This window comes from Podarcis pityusensis (assembly GCF_964106645.2).
Source record: "Podarcis pityusensis genome assembly, chromosome: Z".
Lineage (NCBI taxonomy): Eukaryota > Metazoa > Chordata > Lepidosauria > Squamata > Lacertidae > Podarcis > Podarcis pityusensis.
The window spans coordinates 24,206,681-24,221,516 of record NC_138044.1 but is presented as its reverse complement, the minus strand read 5'-3'; the positions used below and the strand labels follow the sequence as shown (position 1 = coordinate 24,221,516).

Here is a 14,836-nt window from a genome sequence, read left to right as displayed (position 1 = left end):
TGGAAGCTGAACATCCGACGCAGCTTCCAATTGGCTACAGGAGCTTCCTGCAGCCAGTCAGAAGCTGCGCCTTGGTTTCTGAATATTTTGGGAGTCGAACGGACCTGGAACAGATTCTGTTCGACTTCTGAGGTACCACTCTATTACTTATGTACCCATATAATCCACTGCATACTCTTTTGGATTGTTTTTGTTTGGTTACTTTTCCTCTCCCCCCCCCCTTCACAGTAAAGTGGTACCTCTGGATGCGAACGGGATCTGTTCTGGAGCCCCATTCACATCCTGAGTAGAATGCAACCCGCGTCTGCGCGGGTCGCAATTCGCTGCATCTGCGCATGCGTGTGCCGTCATTTTGAGGGTCTGCACACGCACAAGTGGCAAAACCTGGAAGTAACGCGTTCCATTACTTCCAGGTCGCCGCAGAGCGTAACCTGAAAACGCTCAACCTGAAGCATATTTAACTCGAGGTATGACTGTATTCACATTTCCTTTCTTTCATATTATTTTTTCACAGAAAACTTTTAATAAAATATAAATACAGTGGTACCTCGGGTTACAAACACTTCAGGTTACATACGCTTCAGGTTACAGACTCCACTAACCCAGAAATAGTACCTTTGGTTAAGAACTTTGCTTCAGGATGAGAACAGAAATCGTGCTCCGGCGGCACGGCAGCAGCAGGAGGCCCCATTAGCTAAAGTAGTGCTTCAGGTTAAGAACAGTTTCAGGTTAAGAACGGACCTCCAGAACGAATTAACTACTTAACCCGAGGTACCACTGTAGTTTTAAAGGGGAGCTGTCCAACAGAACTCAGTTAACTGTAGCTGCGGCTTCCCAGAGAGCTTTGCTCTAAGCACTGAACAGCTGAGGGCTGACGGTTTCATAAGGACACCTGATGACTTCCCTTCCTGGATTGCTTCAAGGCTAGGATTGGAGCATGTGCTGGCCTTGTCTCCTTTTTCCAAGTAAATGGAATGAAATGAGAGACTTTGGGATGTCTAACGTGCACCATTTGGGCTTAGGCACAGTTGTTCTAGCTTTAAATGTTTGTAGGAAATAAGATTTACCATGACTTTTCTATCTTATCACACTCTGAGTCCTTCTGCTTAGTGGCCTTTTGTGGGTGCCGATTGACTACTTTTTCCATAGTATTTAAGCCCATTAAGGGATTCTGGCTCAGTTTGAACAAAACAATACAGTACTCTTCACTTGACATTCTCTCTCATGTGTGTTTAGGAACTGAATGTGTGCATTACCTCCCTGCACTCTTGGTGCACCTGTCCTGTCCCCAGATATCCATGAATAGAATGTTTTGTGGGTAAAATATACATAGGCTCAGGTTGCCGGCTCACTGCCTAGATTTTATCTGGGCTATTGATTGTAGTGTTCAGGTTCAATCACATTTGATTTTACACATGCACTCACTATTCATATATTCCCATTTGTGAACACAAGAGAGGGGGTGAAAGGTGCAGTCTTGCTCCCATGTGTAGGGGGGAAGAGTATTGTCAGGACCACCATGCTGTGAAGGAGAGAAGGTTGTGTCAACCTCCTAAATATCTGCAGAAAATGAACTTGTGCCCTCTTATCTCTGCAGATTGTGGAGTTCTCATAGCAACTGTTCTGTTTGCATTATTCCCTGACAGCGCAAAAGATATGCTTCAGTGTTCTGATCTCTTATTTACATTTCTGAGACCTTCTTTTAAGCATGTCCTGCTGTTTCTTGATAAAGTGGAATTTGCTTTTGGCACTTAGCATTTCAGCAGGGCCTCCTATTTTCTAGTGATGGGCAACAGGAAGTGTAGGAGGCGGCTCTGCAACACAGGTCAATCACCCCACCTCTAGCTTGCTTAGGAGTCCTGGATGAGAGAACACACCACAGTGCATGCTTCTAACACATTTCACACAAAAAAGTGAAGGGAAATGTGTTTCTGTTGAGGCTGCTTTCTTCACAGGCAAAAACTTGTCCAGCTCAGAGCGAAGTAGTGGGGGAAAAGAGATCAGTAGCCACAAGGCTGCAGTTGTTGTTTAGTCGTGTCCGACTCTTCGTGACCCCATGGACCAGAGCAGGTTAGGCACTCCTGTCTTCCACTGCCTCCCGCAGTTTGGTCAGACTCATGTTTGTAGCTTCGAGAACACTGTCCAACCATCTCGTCCTCTGTCGTCCCCTTCTCCTTGTGCCCTCAATCTTTCCCAACATCAGGGTCTTTTCCAGGGAGTCTTCCCTTCTCATGAGGTGGCCAAAGTATTGGAGCCTCAGCTTCACAATCTGTCCTTCCAGTGAGCAGTCAGGGCTGATTTCCTTCAGAATGGAGAGGTTTGATCTTCTTGCAGTCCATGGGATTCTCAAGAGTCTCCTCCAGCACCATAATTCAAAAGCATCAATTCTTCAGTGATCAGCCTTCTTTATGGTCCAGCTCTCACTTCCATACATCACTACTGGGAAAACCATAGCTTTAACTATAAGGACCTTTGTCAGCAAGGTGATGTCTCTGCTTTTTAAGAGGCTGCAGTAGCATTTTAAATTGCTATATCATGTGATTTGTGGTGTTCATCTGGGTCTGTCTCCTGCCCAAAGACAAGGCAATTCACCCACCAGCTCTCTTTCCCAGATCAGCTGTCACAGTCCAGGGCACTGCATACTATGGGCAGGGAGAGTAGGTATTGGTTTAGCATTTGACTAGCAAAAATTACAGCCTGTCGAATTTGGGCCAGTTATTTTAAAGCATTAATTAGTCTGAACAGTAAACAATAACAGAGAGAACTGTGCTGACTACAAAAACTGTCCGAGGAGCGCAGGAAGCTGCCTTATTTCAGTATAATCACTGCTAGTAACCACCGGTAGCTTTTTCTTCCACAAATTTGTATAAGAGGAAATTCTTATTTTTCTAGCCCAGTATGGTCAACTCTGGCAGGAAGAGCCTCTTCAAAGTGTTAAGTGGAGGTTTTCCGTCATTTACTACCTGATTGTCTGCAGTTGCTGAGTATTGAATCTGAGCATTTGTAGGCCAAAAAATGTGCTCTCCTTGTCTGTTTCTAGAGGATGCTAGAACATTTATTAGGACAACAGCTCAAACAGAGCCTGTTCCTCCCAATAAGTATATGAACCTAGGAAGCAGCCTTGGATCGAGACTCTTGAGAGTCTACAGACTCTGAGGGTCTTCGGTAGAAGATCTTTCACATCTACTAACTGCTAATGAGTAGGATTGAGCCTGATACCTTCTACGTACATGGAAAGCAGGTGCTCTGCTGCTGAGCTGTGTCCTCATCCCATGCATCAGACTGCCGTGACTAATTGCATTTGTTTGTTTTATGATTTTTTCTGAGCTTTGACTTCAGTCTGGAGATTCCTGCAGAAAAAGTGTAGTTTATTGTGTTGCCAAGAGTGTCAGTAGTTGGCAATTTCTTACTGCGACCCAATAACAGGTAGTCTGTTGAATGTGGCTGGGAGTAGATATTACAGTTTCCTTCCAAAAACAGCAGTCGCTTTGTCTCCTTCTGTCCCATGGTAATGTCTAGGGAGCTGAAATGTGTGATGGGAGTGGTGTTGCATCGCCTCTTCCATGTGTGAGGATGGGGAAAGACAGTCCTAATGAGACTGTGTTGCATTCTGTTAGTGCCAGAGAGATGGGGAGGAGGTGTGGGGCTTTGGTCAATGGCTTCAGAAGATTCCTGGCAGCGACCCAAGCCATAGGTTGCTGCCAGCTCCTCTCCCACTGGAGCAACAGAGGAATACAGATAAACAGTGCTGCCAATGGCACATTTCCTTCCTCCCCACTGCCCATGTGTTGATTGAACCCTGATTCCAAGCTGGAGCCCACCCAGAGGGTCACTCCGTTGAGGGCCTTGGAGAACCTTCAAGCAGCCCAATATCCTCTGCTTTGAAAAAATATCTTTAACTGCTGATAAAAATCCTTCCAAGGCTAGCAAATCTAAAACATGGGAGTAGCTGTTACTTTGTGTTCAGTATGTCAGGAATCTTGAAATAGGGCGTAAATTATTTTGCTTGAAACCTTGAACGTTTGAGAATGATACTGTGGTTTGATAGATGTCCTCGCCAAAAATTGACACAAACTTGTGAGTCTGCCAACAATCTCCAGCACCCAGGTGGCCCAAGTGAATGAAGTTTAGAATTTACCCTGTCTGGAGGGTTGATTGTAGGGTTGACCCATTGAAATGCCACAAAAGGGATGTGTTGCCCAGTTTACAAATGCAGGAGTATGACGTGGAAAGACATAAGTTGAAAGTTGGACTGTCCTGCTTCAGAATGTAGGTTACAGGGGAATCCCAGGTTAGACTCAGTTCCATGTAAAAGGAATGAATCTCTGCATGTAAAAATCTAGCACACTCATTTCATGCTAGATTCGTATTTGCATAATTTTTATATTATATTTTATATAGGGTGGTCATTTGAAAATGGCAGGCATCACCTGCAGTCTAAGGTGATGCAGTGCATTCTACCACCTCATTTCTGGAGCATGTGTAGACCAGGCCTTTGGTGTATGTATATGGACAGGTGTATATGGAGCTAATTTCAAAGGCTGCTTTTTCTTATTAGGTTCTCTCTCTACAAGCAGGAATGTCCATATGGCTGGGGCAACCCAGTCAGATGGACAGCATATAAATAATAAATTATGACGATGATGACCTGTGAAAATGGTTTTCTGTATGAGGGCTCTGAATTTTTTTTCTTTCAGGAAAATGCTGGCAGTGCTGCCTCAATAGTATCTCCCCAGAAAAACAACACCAGAGGTGGTATTGGAATGAAGTATTGAAGGATGTTGCAAAGTTAATGAATAGGATTATTAAGAATAATTGTTGTGCAGTCATAAAGTATCTATATCCATATATATAAACACTGATACACATATACCTCAATACTGGCTATTCTGATATGTACCAAGTGGCCAACAAATTTGGAGGTGTATAGAAGTCAAAGAAGACTAGGCTCAGTAATGTCTGTTTTTTCTGCTTTTGAGGGTTATGGTTCTTATGGCATAGTCTTCTTTTCAATTAGTCTCTTATCAATGCTAGTGCAAGTCATATTAGCTTGAAGCGTACTAGATAATAGTTAGTTTGTAGGTGCTGGCTAGGGCTGATGGGAATTGTGGGTGGTTGCTGAACAACTCCAAGCACGCCTAGAGGATGCGGACCATTTGGATCCCTTCCAATTGGGATTCAGGCCTCACCATAGAACTGAAACTGCCTTGGTCGCACTGGTCGATGATCTTCGGCGGGCTAGGGACAAAGGTGAGAGCTGCTTCCTAGTTCTGCTGGATCTCTCAGCGGCCTTTGACACCATCGACCATAACATCCTTCTGGACCGTCTTGAGGGGCTGGGAGCTGGGGGCACTGTCATACAGTGGTTCCGCTCCTTTCACCTGGGCCGTGTCCAGAAAGTGGTGTTGGGGAATGAGTGTTCAGACCCCTGGGCTCCCACTTGTGGGGTGCCTCAGCATTCCGTCCTCTCCCTCATGCTTTTTAATAGCTATATGAAGCCGCTGGGAGAGATCATCAGGGGGGTTGGGCTGGGTGTTCATCAGTATGCAGATGATACCCAGCTCTACCTCTCTTTTAAATCAGAACCAGTGAAGGCGGTGAAGATCCTGTGTGAGTGCCTGGAGGCGTTTGGAGGATGGATGGCGGCTAACAGATTGAGGTTGAATCCTGACAAGACAGAAGTACTGTTTTGGATGGACAGGGGGCGGGCGGGTGTGGGGGATTCCCTGGTCCTGAATGGGGTAACTGTGCCCCTGAAGAACCAGGTGCGCAGCCTGGGAGCCATTTTGGACTCATAGCTGTCCATGGAGGCGCAGGTTAACTCTGTGTCCAGGGCGGCTGTCTACCAGCTCCACCTGGTACGCAGGCTAAGACCCTACCTGCCTGCAGACTGTCTCGCCAGAGTGGTACATGCTCTAGTTATCTCCCACTTGGACTACTGCAATGTGCTCTACGTGGGGCTACCTTTGAAGGTGACGCGGAAACTGCAATTAATCCAGAATGCGGCAGCTAGACTGGTGACTGGGAGTGGCTGCTGGGACCACATAACACTGGTCCTGAGAGATCTGCATTGGCTCCCAGTATGTTTCTGAGCACAATTCAAAGTGTTGGTGCTGACCTTTAAAGCCCTAAAAGGACTTGGTCCTTCTATACCTGAAGGAGCGTCTCCATCCCCATCGTTCAGCCCAGACACTGAGATCCAGCACCGAGGGCCTTCTGGCAGTTCCCTCATTGCGAGAAGTGAGGTTACAGGGAACCAGACAGAGGGCCTTCTCGGTAGTGGCGCCCGCCCTGTGGAACACCCTCCCTTCAGACGTGAAGGAAATAAGCAGCTATCCTATCTTTAAAAGACATCTGAAGGCAGCTCTGTTTAGGGAAGTTTTTAATATTTAATGCTGTACAGTGGTACCTCAGGTTACATATGCTTCAGGTTACATACGCTTCAGGTTACAGACTCCGCTAACCCAGAAATAGTGCTTCAGATTAAGAACTTTGCTTCAGGATGAGAACAGAAATCGTGCTCCAGCGGCGCGGCAGCAGCAGGAGGCCCCATTAGCTAAAGTGGTGCTTCAGGTTAAGAACAGTTTCAGGTTAAGTATGGACCTCCAGAACAAATTAAGTACCTAACCCGAGGTACCACTGTATTGTTTTTAACATGCGATTGGGAGCCACCCAGAGTGGCTGGGGAAACTAAGCCAGATGGGCAGGGTATAAATAATAAATTATGATGATGATGATGATGATGATTATCTGAAAAGACTAGACTAGAGGGCACCAGGTTAGCCAAGGCTGTTGTAGATGTTCTTCTGGGTGAGAAATTTAAACCAGATCTCAAGCTCTTCAGGGATGTGAATATGAGTGGTTTTGTTTTTGCTTCCTCTTCTCCCCACCCCAGTTTATTTTATTATACTTTTATTAAGTAGAAATTGCCACCGGATTGAAGTGCCATGCAGCTTCAGCTGCATAGCAAGTGGAAAATTTCCAACATCCAGGGTGTGGGGAAGTACTTTGAAGAAGTGGATAGCATTTAGAAAGCAACAACTTATTGGTGCAATCCCCTCGCTTAAAACATCTGCGTCCTCTTGATGAGACATGATGATTGTTCCTCAGGTGACCTTTGGGGAAAGAGGCCCACGTCAGAGTTATCTTTCCCTTCAGGTCATTTAGGTTTTCACCCTTTTTCATGCGTACATTTGGTAACGAAAGAGGGGAAGTGGGGGGGAGAACTATGGGAGGTTTGACTGTGACGTGTTCCTTGACCTCCATGCCTTAAAGTATTATCTGCACCATGGGGAGCCAATGTCTTTCCCTCAGGATGTTTATTATTTGTTTTTCAAATTTATATGCTGTCCTTCATCTGATGATTGCAGGACAGTTTACAGTGTAAAAGCAAACAATATAATAAACAAAACAACTGCCCTCACCCTCAATTGTCTAAAAGGCCATAGATTGTTTATTTAGTCAAAGGTCTGGAAATGTTTCAAGCCAATGTCTTTTACAGAGGCAGCATCATCTTATTGTAATCCTAACTACTTGCAACGTCTGGAGACATCTTTGCTATTTGTGAAAGTACTAACAAATTGGATCTTTCTTTTACCATTTCCTTCTCAGTATCAGAAATCATGTAATAAGCAATCACCAGTGCACAATGTCTTATGGTAATGCACTAAGCAACAGAATGCTCAATCTGGGACCCTCCCACTTCCCAGGTACCAGATTACACATGTAGAAGTTTATGTGTAGGCTTCATTCAGGTGCTCCTTTTAAATGTATGGGGGTCAAGAGTGGGGAGCAGTGGGCGCATCTCTAGTCTGCAGCATTCATTTGTACTCAGTGTAAAAAAAAAGAAAAAAGAGCTAGTTGTTATCCAACACCAACTGATGGTCTATTGTGTTTGTATGTTGTATGCTGCTTTGGTACTTAAATATGAGAAGCAGTATATAAATTTATATAATGAATACAATACTGTAATATCACAAGAACTTTTAAGTGGTGTTGGAGAACATCTGGCCGTTGGGCCTGATAACTTGCCCTCAAGCATACTAATCAGTTTTGGGCAAACTCTGACCACCTTGCCAATACTTGTAGAAATTTCCTTTGCAGCTGTGGCTTGGAAGTTTTGATAACCAGATGTCTTATTACATCAGGTAATTGGTAGATGAGTGGCCCAGAGAGGGCCACTCCTGGGTGCAGCCCTCCAAATGGAAGTGATTCTCCTATAAAATAAAATAAAATTCAGTGTAGTAAGATTGACATCACATATTGATAGCCAGCCTTTACTATATATTTCCTGTATATTTTGGAATGTTGTTTGTTTGCTGTACATTTGGACACCTCTTAAGACAGCCTTTGCCAACCTGGTTGCTTTCCAGGGACTGAAAGGAGTTGTAGTCTAAAACATCTGGAGAACACCTGGTTAGCAAACGCTTTCTTAAGATATAACCCAATTTTGCATGATCATTCCTGAGATCTATGAGCAGGTTTTCAACTATATTTAGATATGAGTGGATGCTATTTGAATCAAGATGGTGGGCAGAGCCTTGCAAAACTCACGCCAGCCCCACTTTCCTAGAATTTCTTAGCAATATCGGGTACAAGGCTACTAGCAGCAGAATTGCTGAGGTCATATTATTCAAGATGTTGATAGTTTAACGTTCAAGGTTCTTAGTCACATTGATGTTCTATCAGAAACTGGGCTACTGGGAGGTAGCCCATTATACTTCTTTCCATATACATATGGAGAGAAGGTGCATCTGTTCTGGACATGGATGGGCATGGAAACCAGGAAGGGGGTTTCTCCATGGGTCACCTGAGCTAGTTCCACTGAGGGTTGAGGTTTGTGACTGAGCAAGAAGCTCAAGTTTTGGTTCCCCATTTCATTGGGAAGAATTTCCTTGATTTCAGAGACATGATAAGAACTGGGCCCATTACCTTCCACAAGCTTGAAACCACCTGTTTTAAATAGCCTGCAGCTTTTTAGAGGCCAGGAGTTGAGCACTTTCTCTCTGTTGCAGGACTTCTCCAGGCTCTGAACAGGCTTTGTGAAGAGGGGGTGGCTTTTGCTTTCTTAAAATTACCAGGGTAAAGAAAAATATGTTTATGAAGGGTGAGGGAATATGATCAAGTGCACCTCTCCCTCTTTCTCTCCCTCCCTTTTAAATAAGTAGTCTAAGCCTTCCATTGTTGCCAGATCAGGGCAGAAATGCCTGTTTGTTAAATAAGGGGTTTGTACACCCCAGGGCGTGGTCCATGAACACATGATACATTGACTTCCCTGAAAGTAAGGAGGCATGGGGCTGGTCATTGGCTGGCATCACCACACACCATCTTGGGCTGCTGTGGATGATAGCTCTAGCAGTCCTCCTTATTTCATAGATGAAGTTCTGAATAAGCACCAGCTTCTGCCAGTGCATCGCAATGCCCCCTGACAAAGCACTGCACCACAACATTTGTAGAGACTTTAAATGGTGTTGTTACTATTGCCGCAGGGGCCCAGCAATGGAGGGGACCCACCTGAGGGCATTTTGATGAGGTACCACCACATCCCCAGAGCAAACCCTGTGGGGATGGATGGAAAATCCTTGAGCATGAGCTTGAGGTAGGATAAAAATGGAATATATGAGAGACAGTTGCAAAAAGCAGTGTTTGTGTTTATGTCCATGTGCTTAACCTTCTCCCCTGCCTGCTGTTTCTCTTTTGTAAGTCTTCCACTTCAGAGCTGCTTATCCACCAACAGGTTTGAAGGTCAAGTGGAGAAAAGCAGCAGGCAGCAGCAGTGGAGGCAGGGCTGGTACTGTTCAGGGATGCTTCTGATAGAAGAAGTGAGAGCCAGCTTCACTGATGCCTTTTGAGAAGGGCTGTGGTTCAAGTGGTAGAGCACATGCTTTACATTCAGAAGGTCCCGGGTTCAATCTCTGGCATCCGCAGACAGTGCTGGGAAAATCTGGAGAGCTGCTGCTGGGGACTAAAACCTGGGATCTTTTGCATTCACCTTTCCGACCTGCTTCCAGGTTTCGGTGCCAGAAAGGTAATTGTAAGGGGGTGGGTGGTAGGTGGGAGGGAACAGAGAACATGGAATTAATGCTGTTTTAGAATTTGCTCCAGCATAGCAGCAGCATAGCAGTCCCTGAGCAATTGACCAGAGGCCTACTTACCCCTTGTTCATTTTGATCTGTTGTTCATTTCCCAGTTTTTGCAGAAACATACCTTTTGAATTATAGTACAAGCTGCTATTTTTACAGCCTGGGGGAGAGGCTGTGTCTATTTACAGCAACTGGAACTGATGCACTGACTACAATGACATGTTCCCTTTCCTACTAGAAGTTTCCTTTTAGAAACTAACACTATTATATGACACTTACAGAAATGAGATTTGTCTCCCCATCCTCTTTTATTAGCTGTAGTATATTCCTGTTTTAGAAACAGATTCCTGCCCTCCTTTTTTTTTGAAACCCCCACAACTTTATTGAACTTCTATATAGAGACTCAAACTGTATTATTGTGGATTTATCAGTGGGCTGGTTCTTATCCTCTCAGCAATAGTTTGGAGAATTGGAAGTAAGTGTAGGGGGTGTGTTTCCTTTCCTCAATTTTGGTTTCCACAACTGGTAGCTTCACTCCAAACCAGAACAGAAAAGCAAAAATGTTCTTCAGATGTAATACCAAACTATGAAATTGTGGGATGGGTTTTAATAGGTAGAAGAAGATATATTAATTGCAATTTATCCCTCCGGGCCACATGTGTGGGTTGAACAGTTTTAACATTCCACCCTTGGCAGCAAAAAATGCTAAAAGCATAGAAATTAGGCTGTAAAGGCTCATTTTGAGCAAGTCCAGCTAATGAAATAAGCTACCTTCTCACTTCTTATCCCACTTAACAAACTATCAGGCAACAACTTATAAAGTATATTTAAAATAAGATTTACTTGCTTTGTACTCATGCATTGGTTCATAGCAATGGCAGCATTAAAAAAATATCCTGTAGGCAGTATAGCACATGCCTGAAGCTGAAGCAAGCGGAAGGCCCATCTGCCCTCATGGCTGGTCAAAGGATGAGAGAGAGAGGAACAGGAAGTACTATATGTTGCTTCCTCTCCAAGAGAGGAAGGGAAATGACATCACACAGAGCCATTTCTACCACTTGTATTTCTATGGTCTGAGAATCTGCCTATCAGCAATACAGCTCCGTTGACTTAGCCCCTACTCAAGCTATGTGGGAAGAATATGCATTTGTTAGGTTTGGCTGCTAATCTCCCACAGGAATCTCCCACAGGCATAAGGAAAACATTCCATTTCCCTAGCATATGAAGATGAGAAGAAATTCTGGTTTGTGATTGGATCCTAGTTTGTAGGCAGGTGCAAACAGTTATTTGGCCATTGGAATGTAACAATGAACTAAGGTTAATAGCTACACCAAGATCAGAAGGGAGGGAGGAAGTGTGCAATCTACTCAAGCCTTGTTCTTTCTAATGGTTTGGCATTAAATAAGCACAATTGAAGAATGTTGGGTTATACCAATGGTGACTGGTGCTCATATGGAGTGGTAGAGTGGAAGGAAGGAAACTCACTGAGATTTGTAATGACTCTAGGGAGGCTATGATCGAAGTGTTGCTTGATGATGGCTTTCTCATCCCAACCACGGAAGAGCTGAACATCTTGAATATTCAACATCTAGGTTAGTGCTCTAGATTTCTCTTTTCTTTTGGCTGACAGATTTGTGCACATGGTTTCAGCAGTTGACCACTCAGAATAAATAAAACAAATCTGTGCTACATCCTAGCAAACTGGAAACCGTATTACCATTTTTAAGTAATATAAATGAATAGCTTTCGGTTGCCATCATAGTCAAAACTTATGTGGAATGTGGGGAGGGGGCAAAGACAGATTGAGAAAGTAGTAAACTGCCCTGCACCTTGCCTTTTCAAATTAATGAAACTGAGTTAATCATGTCTATTAATTTCAGTGACTCTGCTTTGAGTAGAGCTAGCATTGGATACAGCCTTATAATTGTGGTTCTACACCCTCCTGCTGATAACAGTAGTAACAATAATCATGCAGAAATATAACTTTAAAACTTGAGGAAAATTAAGGGAATGTGGTGGTGTTCAATATATTACCTGGTTGTTGTTGTTGTTTGAATAACTTTTTTCCTCTCTCCCCTTGGTGGTGGTGTAGAAACCGCGGAATGGGATTTTAGAATCCCTCAGTCTTTTGGTTGCTTCTGGTACCCCCTCCTGAGGGGCCTGCACTCTAGAGACTTCACACAGACTCTGGCCGAGATGCTGTTCTGTGAGCTGAAGAAATTCTTCTCGATTACTGAACTCCGGTCAGACTATCTCATCAGGTGGCTCACAAAAATTTTAGAGACCAGCGCACCATCAAGTGAGTATCGTACCCTTTGCAGGAATAAAAAGCAACAGAAAGCACTGTTTAATCCTCATCATCAACAGCAACATTTTTTGAGAACCAGGGTAGTGTAGTGGCTACAGAGTTGGGCTAGGACCTGGGAGACCAGAGTTCTAGTCCCCACTCAGCAGTGAAGCTCACTTGGGCCAGTCACTCGCTCTCAGCTTAACCTACCACACAGGATAAAAAGGGGGAGGGGGGAGGAGAACTTAAGTATGCCACCTTGAGCTCCATGGAGTAAAGGTGGGATATAAATGTAATAAAACAAATAATAATAAACATTTAAGGTAACTGTCCCCAGCCTGGTACCCACCAGAAGTTTTGATGACCGTTTCTATCAGCCATGAGAGTGGGAGGCCAGAACTTCTGAAGGGTACCAGGTTGAGGAAGGCTGATCTAAAACATGCAAACCAATATGAAAAAATATTTTTTGCTATTTATTTTATGTGTTTATATACCACATACAAAAAAGACAAATAGAATAAGTAGAATACAGGTGACCATGACTTTCTGTGTATGCAGCCTTGAAGGTTGAGGAAACACATTAATGTGTTAATTCACACATTAGTGTGACTTAATGTTCCTTGCCAACTACATTTGCAGTTTTGTGGGAACTAGCGAATGGGAAAACCTAGCAATGTCACATTTACTATAAATCTGGAAAGAAGTTGCTCTCCTTGTAGGGCTCTTTTCTACACCCTCATTTTCTTCCTTTTAATGATACCTTTTGCTTAAGCCTCAAGAATTGGAACACAAGGATAGTCCTGCACTGAACCAAAGATTCATCTAGTCTAACATTCTTATTTTAGCAGGGACTAACTTCTGAAGGAGTCTATGAGCAGAGCATGAAAGCAATGGCTGTCCCTCACAACAACTGGTATTCAAAGTGGCTGTTTCTGATTATGGAAGTTCCACTTGACAAATAGCCTTTGATAGAACTGGCCCCTATGAATTTGTCTAATCACCATTTAAAGCCATCTGTTAGATGGCAATTGAACTGCTGTTGTTCTGATCAGTCTGGCTCCCACCAATGCCTTGTTCTGTTAGTAAAATTTGACAAACCTGCTCCTTGAGGTTTTCTCGAAACTGGCTCTCCATCTACTTGTTTTTCTGTTTTAAAACACATACTGTTAAATCAGCTACTCTTGGCTCCATTTTACAGATAAGATAACTGGGGCTGAGACAAAGTGACACTTTCCCAAAGCCACATTATGGCAGATATGGAATTTTGACCCAGGCCTTCCTTTTTCAAATCCAACTCATTTGATTACACACACTTTCTTTGCCAGCTAAGTGTCTCTTTTCTTTTTCTTTCATGGTTCTGCGTGAAGAGAAAAAGTCAATGCATTCCCACACAAATAGCGAAAGCACCCCGGAGCCATTTCTTCAAAATGTTTCACTGCAGTGGCAAAAACTCCTTGATTGTTGCCTAGAAGCTACTTGCTGGGCGAGTCTTCATCTCATGCACATGTAAGTATGTAAGCCATTCACTGGAATATGCACGGTGGTGGAGACCTGGGCTTCAGGGTGTTAGTGCAGAAGAGTCAGTTCAGGAAACCAACATGATTTGCAGCCAATACTTCAGCCTCTGAACTGGCTCCTCATTGCCCTGTGGACACAGGTAAGAGATGGGACTTTTTACTTGAAGTACTCTAAATACCTTGGCACTTAAAAACCCTAGGGCAGAGATGGGGATCCTCAGGCTTGGGTATCAAATGAAGCCTTCCAAGCCTCCCTTTCTCTGTCCCTTGCACTTTCTCAAGTTGATCTTGCTTAGTTCTGTGCTTGGGTTCACATGAGAGTGTGGTGCACTTGCAAGGAGTGTGGTGGTTTGGTGTGCTCCACACCGAGATAGGGAAATAAAACTCGCAGGTATGGAATTTATTGGCACCTATTATGCCCAGCTGGCTTCTTAAACACTAACTTGCTTTGGCCAACTCATTTGAAAGCAGTTGTTCTGCCCTTGCATCACACTCTCTCCACATGTCTCTCTTTCCGGGCTCAGGATTCTGGAAAAATTGGATCAGCCTTTGCCTCCAGATTCCAAGGAATTGCTTCTCTACCTCACCTCTATTTACACCCAAGAGGACACCGTTCCCAGCCCAGGCTCAATCCCAGAACTCCGCAAGCAGCCTATTTATACTGTGGAGAGCTTACAGTGGCAAGTGAAGCAGAGCAATATGGCCAGAGGGCTTGCCAAAAGAACTACAAAGCATGAGTGGCCGCTGGGAGATATTGAAGAAGAAGAAGAGATGGAGGAGGAAGAGGGAGAAGCTCAGGCAGCACATCTCTACCCTGGATATCTTGATGAGAGAAAGATGGTTCTGCTTGGGTCGGTCTGGCAGGTCAGCCCAGGTAAAAATTGCCTTTTGGTTTGCTGGGGAAGGGAAGAAACAAGCAGCAGTCTGGAGTGTCTCCAGCCTTACATCTG

At 44.1% G+C, this 14,836-nt stretch overlaps 1 protein-coding gene across 2 annotated transcripts in view; it reads left to right on the top strand.

Annotated features, from left to right (window-relative positions):
* Positions 1-14,836, top strand: part of LAS1L (LAS1 like ribosome biogenesis factor) — a 43,915-nt gene that overhangs the window by 14,656 nt on the left and 14,423 nt on the right. For both annotated transcript variants that reach the window (XM_080989841.1, XM_080989842.1), the window contains exons 9-12: positions 11,589-11,674; positions 12,175-12,381; positions 13,737-13,875; positions 14,411-14,760. In XM_080989841.1, the coding sequence (XP_080845967.1) occupies positions 11,589-11,674; positions 12,175-12,381; positions 13,737-13,875; positions 14,411-14,760 (782 nt within the window). The remainder of the gene's footprint in view (positions 1-11,588; positions 11,675-12,174; positions 12,382-13,736; positions 13,876-14,410; positions 14,761-14,836) is intronic.